The sequence below is a fragment of the Microdochium trichocladiopsis genome (genome assembly GCF_020744255.1).
Source record: "Microdochium trichocladiopsis strain MPI-CAGE-CH-0230 chromosome Unknown B0I36scaffold_1, whole genome shotgun sequence".
Classification (NCBI taxonomy): Eukaryota; Fungi; Ascomycota; class Sordariomycetes; order Xylariales; family Microdochiaceae; genus Microdochium; species Microdochium trichocladiopsis.
This window is the reverse complement of record NW_025763544.1, coordinates 1698114-1721596: the sequence shown is the minus strand read 5'-3', so window position 1 is coordinate 1721596 and position 23483 is coordinate 1698114. Positions and strand designations below refer to the sequence as shown.

At 55.2% G+C, this 23483-nt stretch overlaps 9 protein-coding genes across 9 annotated transcripts; 6 read left to right on the top strand and 3 right to left on the bottom strand.

The window, feature by feature from the left end:
- The first annotated feature begins 4806 nt into the window (after window positions 1–4806).
- Window positions 4807–6746, top strand: B0I36DRAFT_309982 (uncharacterized protein). Its single transcript, XM_046152204.1, has one exon. The coding sequence runs from the start codon at window positions 5176–5178 to the stop codon at window positions 6493–6495; it is 1320 nt and encodes a 439-aa protein (XP_046018184.1). The 5' UTR covers window positions 4807–5175; the 3' UTR covers window positions 6496–6746.
- A 1780-nt stretch (window positions 6747–8526) lies between these two features.
- B0I36DRAFT_232886 (protein kinase NRC-2) lies at window positions 8527–10596 on the top strand (the record flags this gene model as incomplete). Its single annotated transcript, XM_046149184.1, has 4 exons — window positions 8527–9361; window positions 9420–9719; window positions 9774–10155; window positions 10218–10596. 4 exons carry the CDS (start codon window positions 8527–8529, stop codon window positions 10594–10596), a joined length of 1896 nt encoding a protein of 631 aa, XP_046018183.1.
- Window positions 10597–11682: 1086 nt separating this feature from the next.
- Window positions 11683–11889, top strand: B0I36DRAFT_212452 (DASH complex subunit Dad3; the record flags this gene model as incomplete). Its single annotated transcript, XM_046148936.1, has 1 exon — window positions 11683–11889. A coding segment is annotated over one exon (207 nt), but the record flags the coding sequence as incomplete, so codon positions are not given.
- On the top strand, window positions 11700–12707 carry B0I36DRAFT_5969 (uncharacterized protein). The gene has a single exon (XM_046163073.1). It carries the CDS (start codon window positions 11941–11943, stop codon window positions 12463–12465), a length of 525 nt encoding a protein of 174 aa, XP_046018181.1. The 5' UTR covers window positions 11700–11940; the 3' UTR covers window positions 12466–12707.
- On the bottom strand, window positions 12708–14557 carry B0I36DRAFT_5968 (uncharacterized protein). Its single transcript, XM_046163072.1, has 2 exons — window positions 13257–14557; window positions 12708–13183 (listed from the first exon to the last, which is right to left on the bottom strand). Exons 1-2 carry the CDS (start codon window positions 14455–14457, stop codon window positions 12951–12953), a joined length of 1434 nt encoding a protein of 477 aa, XP_046018180.1. The 5' UTR covers window positions 14458–14557; the 3' UTR covers window positions 12708–12950.
- A 969-nt stretch (window positions 14558–15526) lies between these two features.
- On the top strand, window positions 15527–15781 carry B0I36DRAFT_357467 (uncharacterized protein; the record flags this gene model as incomplete). The annotated part of the gene is made up of 2 exons (XM_046157803.1): window positions 15527–15631; window positions 15698–15781. The coding sequence occupies 2 exons, from the start codon at window positions 15527–15529 to the stop codon at window positions 15779–15781; spliced, it is 189 nt and encodes a 62-aa protein (XP_046018179.1).
- Window positions 15782–17171: 1390 nt separating this feature from the next.
- B0I36DRAFT_309976 (uncharacterized protein) lies at window positions 17172–17473 on the bottom strand. The gene has a single exon (XM_046152203.1). The coding sequence runs from the start codon at window positions 17448–17450 to the stop codon at window positions 17262–17264; it is 189 nt and encodes a 62-aa protein (XP_046018178.1). The 5' UTR covers window positions 17451–17473; the 3' UTR covers window positions 17172–17261.
- Window positions 17474–17802: 329 nt separating this feature from the next.
- B0I36DRAFT_309974 (ribosomal protein L10e/L16) lies at window positions 17803–18975 on the bottom strand. Its single transcript, XM_046152202.1, has 3 exons — window positions 18424–18975; window positions 18219–18360; window positions 17803–18153 (listed from the first exon to the last, which is right to left on the bottom strand). The coding sequence occupies exons 1-3, from the start codon at window positions 18838–18840 to the stop codon at window positions 17987–17989; spliced, it is 726 nt and encodes a 241-aa protein (XP_046018177.1). The 5' UTR covers window positions 18841–18975; the 3' UTR covers window positions 17803–17986.
- A 264-nt stretch (window positions 18976–19239) lies between these two features.
- On the top strand, window positions 19240–22944 carry B0I36DRAFT_309973 (replication factor RFC1 C terminal domain-containing protein). Its single transcript, XM_046152201.1, has 5 exons — window positions 19240–19500; window positions 19553–19601; window positions 19660–19704; window positions 19775–22411; window positions 22462–22944. The coding sequence occupies exons 1-5, from the start codon at window positions 19398–19400 to the stop codon at window positions 22787–22789; spliced, it is 3162 nt and encodes a 1053-aa protein (XP_046018176.1). The 5' UTR covers window positions 19240–19397; the 3' UTR covers window positions 22790–22944.
- Window positions 22945–23483: the final 539 nt, after the last annotated feature.

Here is a 23483-nt window from a genome sequence, read left to right as displayed (position 1 = left end):
TTGGGTGTGATTGTGTAGCCAACGAAGTCGATTTTCTGCTTGTGGAATTCGCTCTTCTCGGGATTGATGAGTAGGTTGTGCTCCCGGAACTTGTCCAGTACCTTGCGTACGTGTTCGTAGTGTTCCTCCCGAGTTTTCGAATAGATCAGGATATCGTCAAGGTAGACTACGACGAAGTCGCCGATGAATTCCTTGAGAATCTGGTCCATCATGGTCTGGAAACTTGCGGGCGCGTTGGTGAGCCCGAAGGGCATGACGAGGTACTCGAAGTGTCCTTCTGGCGTACGGAACGCCGTCTTCCATTCGTCTCCAACCTTGATCCTGATGAAGTTGTAGGCGTCCGGCATGTCGAGTGCCGTGAACCAGTTTGCGCCGTACAATTGATCCCTGAGGACCGATATTAATGGTAATGGATATCTGTTTTTATGCGTGATCTCGTTGAGCTGTCGGTAGTCAACGCAGAGTCGTTTCTTTCCGTTTTTCTTGGGTACAAAGAGAATTGGGTAGCCGGCGGACGAAGTGGATTCTCGGATCCATCCTTTCTTGAGCATTCGTGCGAGGTACTCCTTGAGTGTTACTCGTTCGTCCGGGCTGAGTTTGTAGATGGCCTTGAACTGTGGCTCCGTGCCAGGTTTCAAGGGTATTTCGTGGTCCCATTTGGAGTGCGGGGGGAGTCCGCGGTCGTTGTCTTTGTCGAACAGGTCTGCGTAGTCGTGGTATTCTGCCGGTACTTCGCTGAGCATACTGTTGAGTTCTTCGATATGGGCTGAGGCGATCTGCATAATCATGCCTTTGATCCCGTCATCCCATGACAGTTGTCGTGCACCCCAGTCTATCCGTGGGTTGCTTTTGGCCAGCCATCCGCTGCCAAGTATGAGGTCGTCTCCTCCTATCTCAGAGATATCGAAACTGATGTCTTCGCTGTGGTTCGAGAATTGGACCCGAAGTGGTTGGGTTTCTCGCTTGATCCATCCGTCGTCGTACCCCAGTGGCCCCCCTTCGAAGTTGCGAATCCTGTATGGTTCTTCCTTGGCTCTCCACGGGATTCTGAGCTTATTGACTAGGCTCGGGCTGATGTAGGTCCCTTGGCTGCCGCTGTCGATGAGTGCTTTGCAGGTTACTCCTTCGATGAGTACTGGGACGACGGTTGGTCGTCCGTACGTGGGTACGGAAATGGTAGAGGAGGCGATTCTTAGTTCCGGCGCGCCCGAGCCTCCTGCGAGGGCCGCGGTCCTTTTTCCGCCTTGCGTTTTGCTGCTGACAGGGCGTTGTACAGGCCCTTGTCAAGCAGTCCCTCCTGCCATACTGTTTCGATGTCCGCCCAAAGGTCCTTCCGTCCTTCGTTGGGCGCGTAGTCGCGCTCCGTTGCTTCGCGAATCATCCTGCTGACTCCATCATATTCCTGAATGGTCAGGGCTGGGACGATGGCGTTTTCTGCGAAGAAGGCCATCTCCTCGTTGAGGGTCATGCATTGCTTGTCAAGGTGGCGCCTCAGAGCTTCGTTGTCTCCTGACGCGTATTCCTTGAGTCGCTGGATGCTTTCGACGATGTCGGGCACGGTGAGCTTGTTCATGTCCTCTTGAGTCTTTCGTAAGGCTTCCTTCTGCTGGTATCGGACGATCTTTCGGTAGGAATGGACCTGACACACTGGGTTCCAGCAGTCGATGGCCCTGACTTCTCCGAAAACGCAGCTGAGAGGTGTCTTCGGGTTGGACTCTAGCTCGTAGATGTGGTTCCCCATTCTCCTGACGGCCCAGTCGTTCATGGCTCCGGCGAGTAATGGGTTTGGGATAGGTAGTCCCGCTGTCCTCTCGGGGAACAGTTGATGCCTGGCCTTCGGCCCGATGTGGTCGAGGCACTGATCATGATAGCAGTGGATCCACAGTATCTGGGGGTGATTGATGTCCCCGTAGTCCATCCATCGGTGGTCCTTTGGGTTGCGCTCCGGCGCGTACTGTAGCTGCTTTGTGAACCGTTGTCGGAACTTCGTTCTAGGTTCTTTGGTGGCTTTGAAGCAGAGAAGAGGGATCTGTGATTCTTCGGCGCGATACTCCTCGCCCTCGGAGTCGTGGACCTCTCCTTCTTCGTTGCTATTGATGAGAGCTGGGGTGTCGCGGTAGTTATCCCCCTCATCCTGTATTTCTGCTCCCGAGGTGTATTCTTGTTCCTCGTCAGATTGTTCCTGCTGGGTGCCTTCATAGTCGTCACTATCTTCTGGCCAATCGTCCAGCGCCTCGTCATCCGTCGGCGAGTTGGTGTCGTCGATCGTCGAGTATGCCAGGCGGTACGTTCGGGTACCTGCCCCTGGTGCACTGTTACTTGGGGTGCTCGAGTCCCTTTCCTCAGTGGCTTCTTCCAGCTCGCGGTATTCGTACGTCGCAAGTGGGTGGACGGGTGTTCCTTGCGCGTCTGGAACTTCAACTCCGTCTGAGGCGAATGCCGTGTCTTCCGCGACGGTGGCCATCCCCTCGGCATAGCTAGCCTTGATCTGTCGTGTTGGTACCGGTGTAAATGCCTTCTTTGGCTCTGGGCACTTGGGTGCGAAGTGTCCTTCTTTTCCACAGTTGTAGCAAGCCTTGCTGCGCGTATCTCTCTTGGCCTTGCTAAGGTCCATAGGTCCTGCGTGATGACCTGTGGCTGTCGTCGTCGTAGTTTTCCTAAACTGTGGACGCACGGGTTGCCTTGGGTGCGACTGGAAACGGGTGGTGTTGGCGCTCCTGGCCGGCCTTCGTTCCGTTTCTCGCTCGTGGAGTCGGCTGTCGATCCTGATCGCCATCTCGCAATATCGTCCAAAATCTCGGGGTACGTGTTCTCTGGCGGCAATGACGTCCTTGACGCCGCTCTTGAGTCCATCGTAGTAAATCTCGATCTTGGATTCCTCAGTGAGGCTGAGCTTGGTGATGATGCTTTTGAAATCGGCAGTGTAAGCGGACGCTGAGTGTGTCTGTCTCAGTTCCCTTAGACTCTTCTGTGCTTTTCGCTTCTCATCGGGGTCTTGGAACAGGGTTTCGAGTGCGCTGACATATCCGTCGAAGCTGTCGAATATCTCCTGTGTCTCTATGTCGTGTTCTTCCAGATTGGGATTGTTCATGATGCGGGCCATGAAGGGTTCGAACCAGGCTAAGGCTCTGCCGTCAAGGTATGCTGCCGCGTGTAGAATCCTGGATATCTCGTCTGGGAACTCGTTGATATACTGTCGTTGGTAGGCCTTGACTTGGGTGATGTGTCCTTTGAGTCTTCCGGGGGTGCCGTCAAACTTTCCTGGCGCCGGGTATCTGATGCGTCCGCCTATTGGTGCTTGAATGATGTTGGCTGCGGTCTGCATCGTGTGGAGTTGCTCCCGAAGTGCTTGATTTTCGGCCTGTTCTCTGGCAAGGATGGCCGCGTTGCCATTCACGGTGCCTTGGAGTGACATAATCATTTGTCTGAGTTCCTCGATCTGATTCTGGTTTTGTCCGACTGTGTCTCGAAGTCTTTGAACTTCCTCATCGTCGTCGTCGCTGTCCGGGGTCTCCATGGCAGTTCCGAGTTCCTGCGCTAGGTTCGGCGCTGGAGCGTAGGGTGGTGCTGGTGATCCGGGGTTTCGTTGTGACGCCATTACTGCGGTGTCTCCTTCTTAATTGTGAGTTGGGAGAGTGCTTCCGCAAGTCCTTCCGGTGAGGTTTTGGTGAATTCGCGTCCTGGGCACTCCGAGTTGTGTCCTTGGTACGCGGGTTGGTGACAAGTGTCGCAGATGCTTCTGTGGGTGTTCCACTGGTGGTCCGCGCAACGTCCGACGTAGATGGCGTACTTCCCACACAGGTGTTTGGTGCAGATGGGTGGTGCCTTGGGGAGTACGGCTGACGTTGGGTCCTTGATCCACGAGTTCGATCGTTCCCTTTGTAGCTCGGTGTAGTCGATAGTCACGCTCTGAGTGCGTGGGGTGTCCGAGGGAACCTGATCGAGGTGTTCTGCAAGGAGGTGCACTTGTCGTGAGAGGTCTTCGAGAAGGTTTCCGATTGAAGTGAGAAGGTGTGGTGGCAAGTTGTTCATTGTTGTGCAACTGTGGTACCTGTTGTTAGTTGATATTGCTCAGGGTGTACGTACCTGAACAAGAGCGATCAAAATGTCACGATCCTGCCTCCGGGGTCAACCGTCTGGCAGGGCGCTGGGGTTGCTGTTCTGCAGATAGGTAAAGCCTGCGCAAGATCAACTAACACTCTGCTGTCGTTCTCTCTCTGGGTTGTCGTTCGTGTCTCTTGGAAGAGATACCAGTCTCGGCAATTGAGTGACTAGTTCAAGTGTGGGTGAAACTGATACTTAGATTGATCGCTGAAGTACAAAGGTAGTGACTGTGTATCTAGGAGATCCTCCGCATCTATATATCCTTTGTCCTTCATCGTGGTCATGCCGTGCTCGTCTGACGGTCATGGTGGTTTGTTCGTGACCATCAGTCTTGGCATTCGTGACGGTCATGCAGGTGATGCATGACCGGTATCCTCCGTGCCTTATCCTTATCGTGATCCTTGCACATGCTTACATAAGAGACCTGTGACGGCACTGCCACCTGATCCGCCCTTGTCCTTGGCCTGATCCTGTGGCCTAGTTGTTTGTGCTCTTCTTTGCCCAAACAACCGTCCCCTGTTGGTCGGGTCGTCACACTAGAGTTCTAAATAGAGTTTAAAATGCCGTGCTTATTTATTCTTCTACCTAACGCTTATAAGTAGTACCGGGTAGGTGCAAGTGGAGCGGCTTTGTTAGCTCAATGCCCTACAAAAAAGCGGTAAATAAGCTAGCTAAAGCACCTTAGTTCAAGTTGCACATCACAACGGCTTTGACGCGTTCGCTCACCACGACTTGGATTCCACGACACAGCACGCATTGTTTTCGTTCCTTCCCGCAGGGACAACGGTGGAAGGCAACAGACGAGGCAGGGCAGCATCCGAAAAGGAAGGCAAGTGCTTGCCCGTGCAGGTCTCCAAGTGGACGCGACAGGCTGTGGTGGGATGCCCAAAACACCCCTGAGGCACCCGTGATCTATGAACCGCACGTAAGGGGGTAGTTTGTGTGCTCAGTCCGCAGAGGTTGCTTCCTTCCCAAGGTGTTCAGTGACATGAACTTGCCAAAATGTCAGGGATATGGACAACTCCAAGGTGACCACCACACCACCTTTCCTCAGAGATCACTCAGGTCAAGATGGACAGCAACGGCAGGCCGTATTGCAACGGCCATCCCGCTGTTGCGCAGGGCATGACACCAAATACACTCTCTGGTCAGAGCAGACAGCCTCATCACTCGAGCTTCAGCAGCGGGTCTCCTTTCACACCACAGAGGGAATCGCCCGCAGCGGTGACGACGTCTCAGATCCGGCCACCACAATTACCAGACTGGGCGAGGCCAAAGCCACCCGTGTCTTCAGCTCAGGATGGACACATGTTCACTGGTGGTGGGCAACAGGCCCCGCGGATCCCCGTGAGGCCGCGAAGTCCAGCCAAGCAGCATCGGAATGAGCAACAGCAGCAGGAGCTACTTCGGACATCTGCCGGCCAGGAGGGGTCGCCAGCACCTCAATTCACAGTACAGATCAAGTCGTCGCCGATCAAAGAGACTTCGTTATACCGGAAGGTTGACGACGCCCCGTCTGGCAAGGCACCTACGACGACCACGCCGGTAGTGCCGCGCCAGGGCCGGAAGAGGCCCCAACCTGGAGCCATGGGCGTGGTCAACATGTTCGCCGCCATCACCAACGACGTCGGAGGCGGCGGCAGCGGCGGCGGCGTTGATGGCCTGCCGAGTACCCCCGGGTCCATCAACAAGAGAGGAAGACCGAAAGGCTGGAAACCGGGCATGTCGTACGCTGCCATAAGAGGCAATCCACCACCCGGAAGCGGCAGTACCGCGGCTCGCGAGAGGGAAAAGGGTCTAGCGAAGCGGCTGACGACGTTGCATGACATTGCACGACGCCAGTACCTCCGTGCAAAGCCAGATTTCGCGCCCTTTGTTTGTGAATGGGTAGAAGAATCCGGGGAGCAGTGCCCTGCTGAGCTGCAAAACCTCGATACCCTACGACGGCATCTGTTCTGCGTCCACGTGGCAGAAAACAGCGAGCAAGAGGAAGAATCTGGTCGAGAGATACAACAAATCCAGCAGATATGTCGTTGGGCAAAGTGTGCACGGCACGATCCGCCGATTGTATACAACAGCGAAGACGCCCTAGACGACCACATCGAAGCACACCTCCAGGTTATAGCGTGGTTTGTGGGCGATGGCCACCAGAATAAGGGAGCCGCAAAGCAGCACACGGACACTATACCATCTTATCTGCTCGGCAAAGATGGAACTCAGGCTACGCCGTCCATCAAAGATCAGCAACTCGAAACAGAATCGCAGCGCAAGGAACGGAAACGGAAACTTCGGGCCTTGGAGGCGCAAAGAGACGAGCATGCGCCGGATGAGGAAGAGTTTATGAAACAAACGCTGGGGACCGCCGACGAGGCAGGTGAAGAGCAAGCGTAGAAAAACAAAATCCTATAATCAGGCTCCCCGGCACAGTCGTTGTGGTGGGAGCGGAGCATTAACCGTCTCCAACGTGGCCGGTTGTTTATGTAAATGCTTTCCGGTTGCTTGAAACAGCTACGAACTTTACTGTGCATACATACGCGTACCTCTACATACCCGCTTGCCTGCACAGTCCTTTCTTTTTTGCTCTGGAAAGTGAAGGTATCCATGGACACGGTCTGATCGTCGTCCACGTACGTATAACCAAGGGTTGTGTTGTTCCATACAACTTGGCAAGTAGGGCTGACGTCAGGCGATCCACTCCCTACCTCGTCATTCCTCGGCCTTAGGATTACAGAACAACTAGGTCCGTGATGCGGAGCAAGGGGGGATCACTGCCGCGTGGAGGCAGCATGTCTATGCCAAAATGGCGGCATCTGGTGTCGGGTTCTACTGAGTACGTGATGGTAAGGGTTGCAGCTCGAGGAGATGGACATTTCCGCTGGCTATGTTCCTTGCAGCATTTCCGAGATGTTGGTTGGATCACGGAGGCCACGGTTAAAGAGGACGCCAGTCCGCACGGCTGGCGTCCCGACGGTTGTGGCGCCGCAGCGGCCCAGCGCACTGACGGCTTGCCTTTTGCCTCCTCACTAGAGGAATTTTTAGGAGAAAGACTGGCTAAAGAAGTCTCGAAGACCACGAGGCTCATGATCCAAGTATTTGTGGATATGGTCACTGCTACCATGTGCGCCTCTCGCAGTTCCATGAACGCAACCCAACAGATACCCTCGGCTCTGCAGAGTTACTGAGCACCCAAGCACGCACATGGGTGTCGCGAGCGGACTTTCGGAACACGGACAACCGTCAGCGTGGCGTAGGAGCTGGAATGGCAAGATTTAGCATTTCCAAAGGGGTGTGTCTTGGTTGGTCTGGAACGTGGTGCATGCAGCAAGACGAAACTGAAGGCGCTCTCTGTGCCAATTGGATAGCATGGGCAGGTCTCCCTGCAGGACAATACATGCCATCCAAGCCTCCGGAATCTAGGTACATATTGGAGTGCCTCGATGGCGGGCTGGATAATTTGCAAACACGCCAAAAGTTAAGGTTACGCGGCTCGCTGCAAGCACTTTGCGAGCCGCCGAGGTACCTCGTGGACGAGGGGAAGGACGGACGGAGCTGGAGACGCAGAGGAGTTGAGACATGCAAACAGCCACCTTTTGTCAGCATCTTGGAGGAAAGAGGGAGGAGAGACGTGGCTTCCGGTGGTTCACGGACGGGGTCGGGCGCTCTCTATTGAAATGTGCCGTGAACAGCTACCTGGCGTCCTCGACTCCCCCATCTTCGTCCTTGTTGCTCCTCCGCTTGATCACGGCCGACAGGGGTCTAAGGTTGATTTGCAAGCAAGAGGCACGGATGCACAGTAGCCCCGACGGACCCCCCAGCACGGCGGCCTAGATCGAGCACCGCCCTGTTTCCAGCACCATGGCGGCGACGGCGCTGCACTTGGTCGCGCCAGAGGCCATTGGCCTCGCCGTCCCCATCGCCCCAGCTCCCTCCACCACCCTCGTCCCGGCGGCCATCCCCAGCACCGTCTCCAACACGGCTGCCGCTCCTCCTTCCAGCTCCAGCACCACCAGCACCACTGCTGCCAGCGACATCCTCCTCGTTTCCCCTGCCGCTGCAAAGGACAGCAGCACCGCCGCCCTCGACTCCCTCCTTCCAGCCGACGAGAGTCCTCCCAGCAGCATTGTGACCGCCGACTCTGCTCCCGTTCCGCCGCGTTCCACAAGCCCGCACTCGGACCCAGGCGGCCCTGGCACCACTGCCACCTCCCTCCGCATCAAGAGCCGTTTGACATCATGGCAGCGCTCGAGTAACACTGCCCTCAACCGCATCTTTAGTCGCCAGAACTCAGACCACTCCTTTCTCGCCCCAGAGCGCGAGACCACGGCCCAAAGCAGTGAAGCTGCCACTCCACCTCCTGAACCCCAGACAGGGACCTCGCCTTCCTTCCTGCCTACACCCTCGCAGGCGGCAACACCAGACACCATGCCTGTCAAAACTCCAGTCAAGCCGTCCTCGGGCAATGGCGGCAACAGCCATTTCAACCAGAAGCTCAAGAACTTCTTCCGGATCAATTCGGCCACGCATTCCGAGAAGGAGAAGCACTTGGACGGCGCCACCGCCGGCAACACCCAGACCAGTCCCAAAGCCGATCCTCGGTCAACGCTTCGTCAATCCAAGAACCGCTTCTTCAGCTCGACGGTCGGCCGCCTCAGATCCACTACCACAGCGAGCGAAGGCAACCCCCTTGATGAAGCAATGAGCCCGACCGCGCACGCGAACCCTTATTTCGCTCACCAAGGCCACCCCGGCCTCCGGCATCATAACGAGGGCTCAGTCCCACCGAGCCCCCCCGATACCCCCAGCCTGAAGATCCAGGGCCCTGACGGCGTCACTCAGCAGCCTACAAATGCAAATAAAGAAGAACTTGCACGGAAACTGCGCAGAGTCGCCAGTGCTCCTAATGCTCAAGGCCTCTTCAACAAGTCCAAAGGAAGCGGAGAACGCCCTGCGACTGCCGAGTTGGGCAAGGAGCCATTGATGCAAAGCGGCAACCTGTCCACGCTAGGCTTCGTTGATAGCAAAACCACTGAGCCTGGGACATTGGCCGTGCCAGACCCTGACGAGCTCGGGTCTCTGCCGACTGCTCCTCGTAACAACCTGGCTTTCCGTAGGACTTACAGTTCCAACTCGATCAAGGTACGCGATGTCGAGGTTGGGCCTTCATCTTTCGACAAGATCAAGTTGATTGGTAAAGGAGACGTGGGCAAGGTATATCTGGTCAAGGAGAAGAAGAGCTCGCGGCTCTACGCCATGAAAGGTTTGTTCCCGCCATACCCGAGTTCTGCCACAAAGCCTCTAACACCATCAACACACAGTCTTGAGCAAGAAGGAGATGATTAAGCGCAACAAGATCAAGAGAGCCCTGGCCGAGCAAGAGATCCTCGCGACGAGCAATCACCCGTTCATTGTCACCCTCTATCACTCTTTCCAGTCCGAAGACCATCTGTACCTCTGCATGGAGTATTGCAGTGGCGGAGAGTTCTTCAGGGCCCTGCAAACTCGGCCAGGAAAGTGCATCCCGGAGGACGATGCTCGTTTCTACGCCGCCGAGGTCACAGCTGCCTTGGAATATCTGCATCTCATGGGTTTCATCTACAGAGATCTAAAGCCAGAAAGTGAGTTTTCAATCGCCCTTGGCATGCAGTGCGACGTACTAACAATTCCTTCAGACATTCTGCTGCATCAATCTGGACACATCATGTTGTCAGACTTTGACTTGTCGAAACAGTCGGATCCAGGCGGCAAGCCCACGATGATTATGGGCAAGAACGGCGCAAGCACCTCCTCACTCCCGACGATCGATACAAAGTCCTGTATCGCAAACTTCAGGACGAATTCCTTTGTCGGCACCGAAGAGTACATTGCCCCAGAAGTCATTAAGGGAAGCGGGCATACCAGCGCTGTTGATTGGTGGACCTTGGGCATCTTGATCTACGAGATGTTATACGGCACCACACCGTTCAAGGGGAAGAACCGCAACGCCACTTTTGCCAACATCCTTCGGGAGGAGATTCCTTTCCCAGAGCATTCAGGATCACCTCAAATCTCCAAGTATGTCAAACCCTGTTCATCGTGATTCCGTGGATTGATCATGCTAACCATGAACCACGCAGTCTTTGCAAATCTCTCATTCGGAAACTCTTGATCAAGGACGAGACACGTAGACTTGGCGCCCGCGCAGGCGCCTCGGACATCAAGGCACACCCATTCTTCCGACAGACTCAGTGGGCTTTGATCAGGCACATGAAGCCGCCCATCGTTCCCCATGCGGGTCGCGGTGTCGACACGATCAACTTCCGTAATGTCAAGGAGAGCGAGAGTGTCGACATCACCGGATCACGCCAAATTCATCTGCACAAGGGCGTTCCCCTAGACAGTGGGCTGGCCACACCAGGAAACGAGCTCGCAGACCCCTTTGAGGAGTTCAACAGCGTCACTTTGCACCATGACGGGGACGATCACCAGTACAGCAGCCAGGACTCTCATCGGTAGGACGTTAGTGATGGGTCGAAGCGAAGGCTTTGACGATTCCTGCCTACGGTAGCCTAGTGCCGAGGACATTCACCTTGTCGCGACCGAAATCCGTGCACAGGCTCGACGGGATGTTCAGACGACAGGCTGATCCTTGTAACATTCTCTATCAACGACTGCCATTACATTACAACATACACTTGAAACGAAACCTACACAGACAGACAGCTTTGCCCACGACCAAGAAAAGGCCAGCATGGTTGCAATTCATCACATATCGGCGTTCATATATTGTTCTGCGCTTGTTCCCATTCACGGCGTTCTGTTTCTCTCTGCTCTTTGCGAAACACCCAGTATGTGATGAGTCCTTCCCAATTGTAGCAAACCCATGTAGAAGCAAAGGTGCGATGGGAGAAGAAAAGCAGCTTGACTGAAGGCCTGGAACATGAACGGCCATGAAATGATTTTTTAGCGCTTCCATCTGATACTTTGACTTTCATACTACAATATCACATGCATTATCCTGGTCACTTGTAACTTCTGGACTTATGTGTGCATCTAATGAAGCAGGCGTTCTCCTGCAGAACGACTCGCTCAGCTTTCCGTTGGACTACCTCATGGCCTAATCTGGTTGTCTTTTGTATGCAGTTCGCCTAGTTCATCCCGACGGCTTTGCTTGGCGTCGTTCTCTAAGTGCTGTCAGGTCTGCCGGCTGCTGTGGGGGCGGGGCACACAGCCAGACACTTCCGGCGGCGCGTCACAACCGCGACTTGTCCCACATCACCAACCTCACCGAGATTCTAAATCTCTTTGTCATTGCCCAAACCTTTTTTGTTCTATTGTGTCTGAAGACGAGGATTGAGTCTACAAGTCTGTAACGCATTCAACCCCGACACTCCAACATAGATCTTGGGGACCTCGTATTTCTTTTTATTCAATAACCCCTAGCCTGATCAGACGAACGGACGGGAGGGGCTCAAACCGCGAACAGCTCTCGCACGTACCAGGGACCAAAAAACATCGCCAAACTTCTTGCACACAACAATGTCTACAAACAACACCGCAAGCCTGACTCCGGCAGCAGCAGCAGCAGGAGCAGGAGCAGCGGAAGACCTGACCCCGCTCGAGCAGGAGGTTCTCGACGAGTACGAGCGCCTCGCGGACAACATGCGGCGGCTGGCCTCTGTGCTGGACGCCATGGCGGACCGCCCGACGACGGAGATCCTGGACGGCCTGCGCGAGCTGGAGCGCAAGACGAGCCTCGTGTTCACGCTGCTCAAGGCCAGCGTGTACAGCATTGTGCTGCAGCAGGAGATTGATTGGGGCAATCGCTGAGGAGGAGGAGGCGAAGACGACGGACGCTCGATGATGGAACTAGGGAGTTTAAAAGCGAGAAGACAAGGGAAGGAAAGGCGAGGAATGAAAAGGGACGAGAGAGATCCGACGAAAAGGAATAGCCCTGCTCGAGGACTCGGAGATATTGGCGGCAGGGTTACGTGGCGATGGGATATGCTTGATGCTTCTGCCGTGCGGACAACTCCCTTTTGCTTGACAGGAGGGGGTGCGTGGAGATGGCGGCATTGGACATGCCATCGTTACTTTCCATCAATTCCACGCGAACACGTTAAACGCACTACTGCCGCCACAGCCCGGCTCACGCTCGACAGACATTACTTTGCCAGCAGCGTCAGAGGAGGAGAGCTCTACGTTGCTGGGCGAAGCCGAATCCAGCGGGCCCCATCACCACCACCACCGTCCTTTGCTTCGCGCAAGACTGTCCGTCCGTCCTCTCTGATCGGATCAAGGCGAGACACCCCTGCGCTGGTGCACATGCACTTTACAAGCATCGCGCCCGCGCCCGCGCCCGCACCAGCTTACGCGCGGGCTTGAGACCCCGCCGGTCCAGATGATGTGGACGTGCGGGGACGGGGGCTGGCATTCCTGTTGTTCTGGAATTTGGGGATGCAAAGGTCACCATGACAGACGAGATACTGGCCAAGCCAGAGCTGCATGGCGGATATACGGTCGCAATGGTCTCTCATATCAGCGGCAGGGAAGAACGGAGCATCAGCTTGGGATCTTGTAGCGAGGAGAATGCGCGATGCTTCCTTTGGACTGTCCCCAGGGGATGAACAAGCAAGAACCCATGCGACTCACAGGCACGCATGAGTGTGTGATACGAAGAAATGCAAAAGTTTGATCATTCGCCGTAGGCCAACTTCTCGTGAATGCTCTAGTATCATTTCTACATTGTGATGTTTTGTACATATAGGACAACATCGTCGCTTCACAACGATGACAAGTATAACGTCAAGCCTCTTGCTACATAGGAGATCGACGATGAAAGCGTAAGTGATGGACAACCGTCTTCTGTGCTAAGCCGTCTGCGTCCGGACGTCTTCGCCGAAATACACTTTTCGTACATCAACCATCTTCTTGCCACGACCGAGCGCAATCTGTCCTGGATCCTTCTGGCTCTGGAGCGCCTGGACGCACGCCTTGACCGAGTTCATCGGGTTCCGGCCGCGTGGCATGCGCGCCGAAACGTCGTGAATGCCGATAAGACGGAATATCTCGAATAGTCTATGGGATGCGCGGATGCCGTAGCCTGCCCCAAGGAAGTTCAGTCGATTAGTATTTAAGACTTGTCGTGTATGGTGAGGAAAAAGAACTTGACATACCTGGAGGACGAGCACGGATCTCTACGACGGTCGCGCCGACCTTGGCCCTGACGTTGCCGTATATCGTGCGGTTCTCGTATCTCTTGATCGGCTTGAGGTTCTGGAGAGCCAGGAACTTGGACTTCTGCGTCGCCGTGGACTGATCGGTGGACTTGGCCACACCGACACCAAGCCGCCCGTCTAATGTGCCGGCGACTGACAAGACAGAAGCGCTTCGAATCTTGCCAAGACGGGTCTGGTTTGATACGAATCGAATCACGAGCGGCTTGACCCTCATATTCATCAGGTCCCTCAGGGGAAGCCCAGTGACCTTCTGTGTCTGCCTCCATATTCCTTCTGGGTCGAGGGCCTCATCGCCGGGGTCCCGACCTTCCATGACGCCCGAGTCTGGGAAGTTGGAGCCGAGCCCCGGCGCCATGGGCGAGTGCGCGGGGCGGTTGTTATCCTTGAACGGCGACCGCTCGTAGATGAGCCTGGGGAACTCGTCGTGCATCGACTTTGTCAGCGCGCTTTCCAGCGGCCGGAGGCGTTCCGACTCCTCGTTGCGCCACTGCCGCACCAGCTTGCTCTTCTCGTGCTCGATCTCGCCGCGGGACTTGCCGCTCGCCTCGAGGGCCGCAAACTGCGGCTTGAGAGCCTCGTCCATGCTCTGGCCCGCGCCCTTGAGCAGCTGCTTGTGCTCCTCGGGGATCAGCTCGTTTGCCCATGTCATGAGGTCGCCGGCAAACTCGGACTCGGTCATGAACTTGGCATTGGGGTCCGGGAGCGGTGCCGTCCGCACCCTCTTGTCGACTATGGGCAGGATCTTGCTGAAGTCGTCGAGGTAGGGCAGCCGGTACGGGTCGCTCCGCATGCGGGCTTGTACCGTCAGGTCGTGGGGGTCGATGGCGGCCTCACCAGCCTCGATGGCGGCCATCTGCTCTGGGGTATAACGTTCGCTGAGCGCCTTGAGCTCCTGCTCGGTGTACTTTGGGTACATCTTTTCGGTGAACTGCTGCATCTTCTCGGGGCTCGAGAGGCCCATGGCGTCGAGGTGGACATTTTTGAAGCGTGACCGCCGCGGCTTGCCGTTGAGGCTGGCGGATGTGTGGAGGAGGGCGGCTCTCGAGGCGGGCGCAGCGCCTGCTGCAGTCGCGGCCGGGCGAGCGCCGAGGGCGGCGGTGGCCAGCCGGAGGCACGGAGCTGAGCGTACCGCGCTCATCGCATCTCACGGGCGGTCCGGCAGGGCGACGAGGGGTCCGAGGTGGCTGTCGTGCTCGACGGTGGACGGTGCTGTCGCGTGGGCTGGCTGAAGCTCGACTGGTGTGTCGTTGGTGCAATTATTTTCCTAGCACCACTTGCTCCTGCCATTGGTCAATTGCAGGCGGCCGCTGGGCCCGCGGGCATTTCATGTGGGGCGACGATGGCTCTCCTTGGACTTCGTGGTCTGCAGCTGGCCGCCAGCCGTGCGCCTCACCAAGACTTTTAGTTACTGGTGCAGGGGCGCTCCAACGCTCTGAATTAGAAACAAAGCTCCAGTTGTATCTTCTCTCGGAGTCTCCATGGCCACACCGTCTTGCTGAGCTTCGGCAGCTCTTGTCAGCTGATCAGATACCGTCTGCTCACTGGATTCGCGTTCCTCCTCAGCGCCTAGAGGTAGACGGGCTGCGCGGAGCAGTTCAAGATCCTCGCCAACGTATGTACCCGCCAGCACCCTGGCCAGGCTCTCTCACACGGCTGAAACACGACCCTGGTTTCACGAGCCACCACGCCAGCCGCTTCGTGGGCAGTGGCAGCGACGAGATGGCATGATTATTCGTCTTGCGGTGGTCTGGAACCCTGGCCTGATCTCGTCCCCATTGCTCGATACATATTGCATCCTATCCCACGGTGGTTCGTGGGGCTTGTCTCGACCCTGGTCCTCATAAAGGACCGGTCGCTCGCTGCGCTCCCGTCGCCTCTCTGAATGCTCCCGTTTCTCGTGACCCCTGCTGCCGTGACCCATCACCATCTTCACTTCAAACATACATTCACGCTCTCTCAACCACTTCTCCTTTACCTGCTCGACGCAGTTTAATATCGCATTCGTCTAACTCGCATCTGGCTGGTTCCAGCAACCCTCGAATCTCAAATCACCTGCAGTCGCGCATTTTCTCGAAGCCTTCTCTCACATTGATACCCCTTCGCTGCGACTTTCATCCGTGGCCAGCCAACAAGAATCGCCATTTTTGACACAGCACTCTTGTCGCCGAAGCCGCCCACATATATAGATCAAAAAGCTCTCTGCAAACATGTCTGGACAATTCGGGTTCATGTCCAAGCTGGGCGCCACGGACGAGGCTGTAGCAGTCCTCAACGACCAGCCGTACATCTTCACCATCCTTATGGTCGTCATTGTCTGCATCGCCCTCCAGATCACACTCCACTGGTACATCCACTACGCCACAATGAAGCCTGAACAGAGGAAGGCCAAAGCGGACGCCAAGAAGGCCAAACAGGATAAGAAGAACAAGGCCAAGGGCGGCAAGCCAGCAGCGCAACGATAAACAGACGGTGACAGACATAAGGCAACGAGCGGTTATAGGGGTCGTCCTACTTCTTTCGACACTCCTGGGGGCGGACCGTCGGCCACAGCACCAATGCTGTCCTACGTATCAGGAGACTTCCAAGAGAGTGCTTGGATGGAATGCTTCATCTGGTTGCAGCAGAGCGATGCAATGGGGCCATTTGGCTCCACTTGCAAGTATAGAGAACACATCAGCACGGGAGACACAGCGTGCGTTTCGCGATGTTAATATCGAAATACCTTTTCAATAACACCAGTCTTTCATTGTCGGTGCCAAAGTCAAGCATCTAACCACGGAGGTTCGCTGTATCTCCCGGTGGTTCGTGTAGAGCTCAGGTCGAACATGTTCGGCGATTGGCAACAATTCACGTGAATACCATTGTCTTTGTGGTCGATGGCCATCGTGCGGGCGGCTTGTTCATAATTGGTGTCAATAGATATCATGGTAGACCTGCGATTGTGTTGACTCTCATGGGGCGCTACCACCGAAAGACGCTACCAGTGGGCTAGATCACTCATCTCCTTATCTTGCTCCAGGTCGTGACCATGTTCGACCAAGCTGACGAGGTTAGGCGTGCCCTCCTAGGACATCGGAGACGTGATCAAATCGACGGCAGTAGCACGCTTATTCAGGGGCACCATGGATGGTCGAAATGTGAGTGGTGTCTGCGTTGAATCGACGCGCCTCTGCCTCTCAGTCACTAAAGTCCTGGTTTGTGACACTTTCGTATTCTTCAGCATAGTATCCCATAGCTTCACAGACATCGTATCTTCAAGATCTTTTATGGTGACAGTATGGACATCTCTCGCGATCTCGTCGATCTTGGTCCGAAGCGAGGGTTTCTGTGCTGTGCGATAAGATGAAAGTATTTTTGAAAGTAATGGAATTTGTTCAGAATGTGCGGTGATATGCTGGCATGAGGGGTCAGTCAGCTGGAGCTCTTTGATTCAGGAAGACCTCTGACCTTGAGATAAGTTCCGTTCCATGCTGCGGGTGCAGTTTGTACCAGGCTCGGCGCTCGTGCCACTCTCCTCAGCCTGATGTTGGAAAGCTTCCTTCGGATGCCAAGCAGTTCTCGTATTGCGCTCAGGAGCAAGTTATCAATGCGGTCCCAAATAGCATCGACGCAACTCTGATCGAATTCGATGTGCTGGAGATGGCTCGCGCGGCTGTTCTCATGACGAGCTTTGTGCTGCACGGTATTCGAGTCGTGGTTTATTTCCTCATGCTCGTGTTTTAGGGGGTGTAGATTGCCTTTAAAGTCGAGGCTGCAATGTAGACCAGACATATGCGCAACCGGCATATGAGGAGGCGTCAGCAAAGCGCTTGATTTATCCCTATGCTCAACCGTGAGGTACAGGTTTGGTTCCCCCGCCAAAGCCTCATAATGGCATTCTTCGAGCTCTACGGACAGGGAGAGCTCTGACCATACCTACCATGTTATGGCTTAGCGACGCTCTCAAGTTGATTGGGTTCTCTCTGGCACAGGACTGGAAAAACGCACAGGATGCGCTGCGATCTTGCGGGCTATATGGTCCAGCGTGTACTCGTCTTCAAGCATGTCGCCATCTCTTTTGACACAAAATTGCAACTGGCAACGCCCAGGTGACTGCAGCCACAGATCTTGCAGGTTGGGGAGCTGGCCCATGTCGAGAACGGTATCTGTCCCAGCGGCTCGTTCAGATATGAAGATTGCCGATTCGACGCCGAGTTGAAGTTCGGAACGAGTGCATGTCAGCACAAAGGCAGCTGAACTTAGCTCAAGCATTTCGTGCGTTCCATGCCCAAGTCGCATTGAGAAGGGACAATCGCTCGCGCAATCACTGGACGAAGCGTAGTGGCGGAACAATGAGGCCTGCTTTGCATTCAGAGCTTGGAACGTAGCTTCTCTGAGGCGGGCATTGGAGGTTTGTGTTTGTGGCAGGTGCCACCCATTTTGACTGCACTTGCCTTGTTGGTCACGGGCAGCCTGCTCGGACGAAGATTATGCACAACATTATATCAAGCACTGCCACACAGCGGTAGCACCGTGTATCTCGCATGTCGGCTGCTTGTTTTGGACAGTTTTGTTTTGGCCCACGAGTATATGCTGCCAGGCAATACATGTTCGAGTGTCTCGTGATGGTCATGTGCATAGATGTGGTGTACATATACAACTAATTGTTACAACGATACAACGTCTGCTCACGGGGTATCAAGCGGCGCTCGCGGGCTCTCCGAGCTTGTCGACGGTGTGATCTCTGAACCCTCAATCTTCCGTCTTGGCCGCTTCAGTTCCTCGAGTGTGATACCATCCAATTTTGTGATGCCAACAACAGGGGGTTCTCCTTTCATCACAAACTCCCACTGGCCTATGATTTTGTACTATTAGCAAATGGGAAAAGGGCGGTCATTTTACGGCTTCGGAGCAACATACCTGGGAGCTTGTTACCCGCCAAGCGAAAAGCATCACGGACAACTTTTTCGTGGATAAGGCCCTTCAGCTCAAAGCAGATCTGGTTGACGGCCACACGAGCTGCCCAGTGGTCGAAAGAGCCCTTTCCTTTACCCATACGAATCTGTGGAGAAAGACTTTAGTGTTTAATGTCCACGCCATGAAAAGTGCTGTGCTCGTTACTGACCTCATTACCGCTGACGAAGACACCGAGGTTGCAGTTGACCCTCTTGTACAATCGGTACTTCTGTCCACGCAGCCGAGCCTTGATGGTGTCCTCGGCAACCTTGAGCTGAGCCGCGCTTATCCTCCTGCCGTGATCTGTCATGCGCAAGCCGTACTGGCCCCAAATAACCGTGGTGCCCTTTGTCGAACCACCCGTAGCAACTCGGACACGACCCTTCATCATCTTCTTGTTGCGGTCCAGCCTCGGCTCGAGCCAGCTACCCGCGGAAGACGTAGCGGAGAAGAATCGCACATCCTTGGCCACCTTGTACTGTGTCGACTGAGCAGGCAGGATGGATGGCCGTGCGGTGGCCCTGGAGGATATCGCAAGTGCCCTGAAAGCGCCAGCGAGGGACGAGGGCGCGCTCGTGCGCATCATGTCGGCAGTCGAGTGTCGCCTTCGTCTCTCGATGTGTAATGGCAAAGGACCGTGGCTGGCTGCCGGCCGCTATTGCGCTCTTTCGTGGAGGGTCGTCGTAATAGCTGGAGCTCGGCGGAATTGGGAGTCGTTGTTACCACCCACTATCGATGCCCGTTGAACATCTTTTGCAGCTGTAGTTCCCCCCCCCCCACAGCCAATCAAGAAACCCGATTGAACTCGGGTGGAGCCAGGCGGTCTCGCCCCGCTGAAGGGGCAGGCAGGGCAGGCAGCACAGCGCCTGCCTGCCTATCCCTGCACACTTACAACACGAACCTGCCGCCAGCTAAAGTGCTTTCAGCGCGTCATTACCACCAGGCGCGTCTCCCACGCAGCTGTGGATCTCATGCTAGAACACCAAAAGCACCCTGCGTTGAGCATCTTCGAGCATCCCACCAGGAGCCGAATGCTCCAGACATCTAGCCGGCAGGAAGATTTCGGACCCAATTCTGCTTCAGAATTCGTTCGCATAGCGCATTGAAGTCCGTACACTTTTCATTTGCAGCCTCGCGTCCGCCATGCCGGACATCCGGTCCTTTTTCGCAGCCAAGGGGGGTGCAGCTCCAGCCAAGCCCAAGCCCGCCGAGCCTAAGGTCGAAGATGAACCGAAACGAAGAACCAGTGCGTAGATCATGCACATCCAACGCTGACAAAAGCTGACCATCCAATCAAGAGGCTCGCAAGGTGGTCGACGATAGTGACGACGACGAGCCTGTGGTCGAGTGAGTTCCAAGTGCCTCAAGCAGGGGCAACCACAAGAAAACTAACAATGGCAAAAAGGACCAAGAAGCCAGCAACGCGGACGACGCCACGAAAGAAGGCTGTGTAAGTTGTTCCTGGCTGCTGGGCTGGGATTGTTTTCAATAGACTCCTAACACGACCTGCTCTATTCTAGAAAGCAAGAGGTGCAAGGAGTCGAGACCACAGCAAGCGAATACTTTGGATCCAATCCACCGAAACCCAAGACTGGAGCCAAGAGTCAACCAAAGGTCGAAATCCGAAGCGAGATCGAGATTCGCCCTAGCCCTCGCGGCAAGAAGACAAGCGCAGCACCAGCCAAAGCTGCGCCAAACAACCAGGCTCCTTCTACAACCAGGCGACGCGCGGTGCCCGACGACGAAGATGCGTATATGGACGACGACCAAGATGGAGGCGACGATATTTTCGCTGCCGATGCCAGATCTCGGAACAAGAGGAAGAACGACGACTATGTCGAAGAAGAAAGTGACGAGGACGTTCAACCACAGCCCAAGCGGATCGCCTCTCGCGGTAGGCCCAAGAAGACCCCAGCTAGCGACGATGAAGACGAAACTGCCCGAGCCTCAGCTCGCAATTCAACCAAAGCCAAGTCCTCAGCCGCCACAAGCAAGAAACGGAAAACCCCAGAGCCTGATTCAGAAGATGAGGATGAGGACGAAGTTGTCGAGGTCAAGAAGCCTGCTCCGAAAAAACCACGAGCACCACGAGCGAAGAAGGCCGGCGAGCCAGAAGATGCTGAGATCCAGGCTGTTTTCGACAATATTCCTACAGTCCGGGCTCCAACACCGCCCCCGAAAGACCCTAATGCACCGAAATTTGACTGGAGAAAGGCACAGCCGGGAGGTGGCAACGCCGGACCGCCTCCAAATCCCACATCAGAACTCCCTGAAGGCGAGGAGGATTGTCTCGCTGGCCTGAACTTTGTATTCACCGGCCAGCTGACAACCATTGCCCGGGAGGATGCTCAGAACCTTGTCAAGCAGTATGGTGGCAAGATTACCGGCGCTCCTAGCAGTAAGACCAACTTTGTCGTGCTGGGAGATGATGCAGGCCCAAGCAAACTCGCGAAGATTAGGGAACACGGCATCAAGACAATTGACGAGAATGGTCTGTTCGAGCTTATTCGTAAGCTCCCCGCCGGCGGTGGAAGTGGCAAAGGGGCTGAAAAGCTGCGAGAAAAGCGTAAGGCAGAAGAAGAGAAGATCAAGAAGGATGCGGCAGAAATGGAGAAGCAGGAGAGGCTTCGCAAGCTCGAACAAGAGAAGGCCCAAAAAGCTGCCGCCGCGCGCGGCTCAGCGCGACCTCCAGCGATAGGCACGCCGACTTCGGCCCAACTATGGACAACCAAGTATGCTCCCACACAAGCATCCCACATTTGTGGCAATAAGGCGGCGGTTGAGAAGATTCAGAACTGGCTCAAAGGCTGGCCGAAGGCACGCAAGTACGACTTCCAGAAGCGCGGGGCAGACGGCATGGGTGGTGCTCGTGCCATTATTCTTTCAGGTCCCCCGGGCATCGGCAAGACAACGGCGGCACATCTTGCGGCCAAGCTCGAGGGCTACGATGTCTTGGAGAGCAATGCCAGTGATGCTCGCAGCAAGAAGCTTGTCGAAGCTGGCGTCAGCGAGGTCATGAACAACACCTCATTGAACGGCTACTTCGCTGGCGACGGCAAGAAGATTGATGTCGCGAAGAAGAAGATTGTCTTGATTATGGACGAGGTTGATGGAATGTCCGGCGGTGATCGTGGAGGCGTGGGCGCCATGGCCAAGTACTGCAAGAAGACCGAAGTGCCACTCATCTTGATCTGCAACGAACGCAGACTTCCCAAGATGAAGCCGTTTGACTTTGTCGCCACTGATGTCAAATTCCAAAAGCCAACTATCGAACAGATTCGCTCACGAATGATGACTATCTGCCATCGGGAGGGCCTCAAGCTCACTCCACAGGTTCTTGATGCCCTTATTGAGGGCAGCAACCGGGATATTCGGCAGACCATCAACATGCTGTCCACAGTCAAGCTTGACCAGACCTCCATGGACTACGACCAAAGCAAGAGCATGTCAAAGGCCTGGGAGAAGTCGATCGTGCTCAAGCCATGGGACATCTGCCAAAAGATGCTTGGCGGTGGTCTATTTGCACCAGCAAGCAAGGCGACCTTGAACGACAAGATCGAACTCTACTTCAACGATCACGAGTTCAGCTACTTGATGATCCAAGAAAACTATCTCCGCACAAAACCAATGGCACTCACCAATCAGAACTACAATCGTCGGGAGATGAATCTGAAGTGCTTGGAGCTATTCGACAAGGCCGCGGAGAGTATCAGTGACGGTGACCTGGTCGACAGAATGATCCACGGACCGCAACAGCATTGGAGCCTGATGCCTACCCATGCCATCTTCAGTACTGTGCGCCCGTCAAGCTTCGTTGCAGGTCAGCTGATGGGGTCGAATTTCACAAGCTGGCTGGGCAACAACAGTAAGCTTGGAAAGCTGGGAAGATACAACCGCGAGATCCACTCTCACATGCGCCTCAAGTCTTCGGGTGACCACAACGAGATCCGACAGCAGTACCTGCCAGTCCTCTGGAATCAGCTCATCAAGCGTCTAAATGAAGAAGGCAAGGACTGCGTGGAAGAGGTGATTGAGCTGATGGACAGCTACTACCTCACCCGAGATGATTTTGACTTCATCAAGGAGCTTGGAGTCGGTCCGCAGGACGAAGGAACTATCGAGATCCCGTCGCAGGTCAAAGCCGCATTCACCAGAACGTAAGTCAGTGAACAACCGATTGGGAGGATCTGGACTAACGGAAAGTCAGTTACAACGCGATGGCACACCCAGTTCCGTTTATGAAGGCAAGTAACGTGGCTGCTGCCCCTCGTGCCGCGGCTAAAGAGAAGCCCGATCTTGAGGAGGCCATCGACGAGGAAGACGACGCAGGTGAAGAGGCTGCCGAGGCAGCAGATGCGGTTGATGACGACGATGGCGATATCGAGAAGGACAAGTATATCAAAAAGCCCAAAGCGAAGAAGGCCACCAAGAAGGCGACCAAGGCGGCCGCCAAGGACGAGGACGACGAGGACGTCAAGCCAAAAGCACGTGGTAAGGCAAAGGCGGCGGCTCCCAAGGGGAAGGGAAAGAAGTGAAGGAGTGTCTGGTGGACGTGGAATGATTGGTATGACTTGCTGCTCTGACACAGAACGCATCATTAGACATCCTAATGAACAACATTGTCTCACTACCCGAACAGGCACGAGGCTAATAGCTAAATGGCCAATGAAACATATCTTTCACGCAGGCAGCCTACTTGGGTGGCTCCTATGAAATGAACCGCGTTGTCATGTGGTCGAGCAGTGTTGGTTTCCACGGTGATACACGACTGACTGCAAGACTACCGCGTACTGTCTTGCACCATAGAGAGCAGCCTCAAGCCCAAGCTTCAACCCTGACGAAGTACAAATGTCTCTTTCGTAAACAACACTCAGGATGCAGGGCTACTATGGTGCGCCGAGTCTACCCTCGGGCAATCAAGATGGAACAGGTGAGCTTTCCGCTGCGGTGGTGTCCGGACATTGAAGTGATGCTCTGTCCCATCTTTTCGATGAAGACCAAAAGCAACAAGCTGACATGGGACTTCTCTCTCTCAGCTACACTCGCCTTACAAGCGGAGGGAGTGTACTTGCCGGGCTGCACAGCTGCACCCGCCGCTGCGAACGCGCCAGACCGGCAACGGCAGGTGTTCACAAACACGATGATGCGAGCCTATGTTGCCATGCGTGGGCCGGAGCCGCTGGAAGCCGAGCATTACGGCCATGGCGATCCGCTTTTTGAGTGGATTCG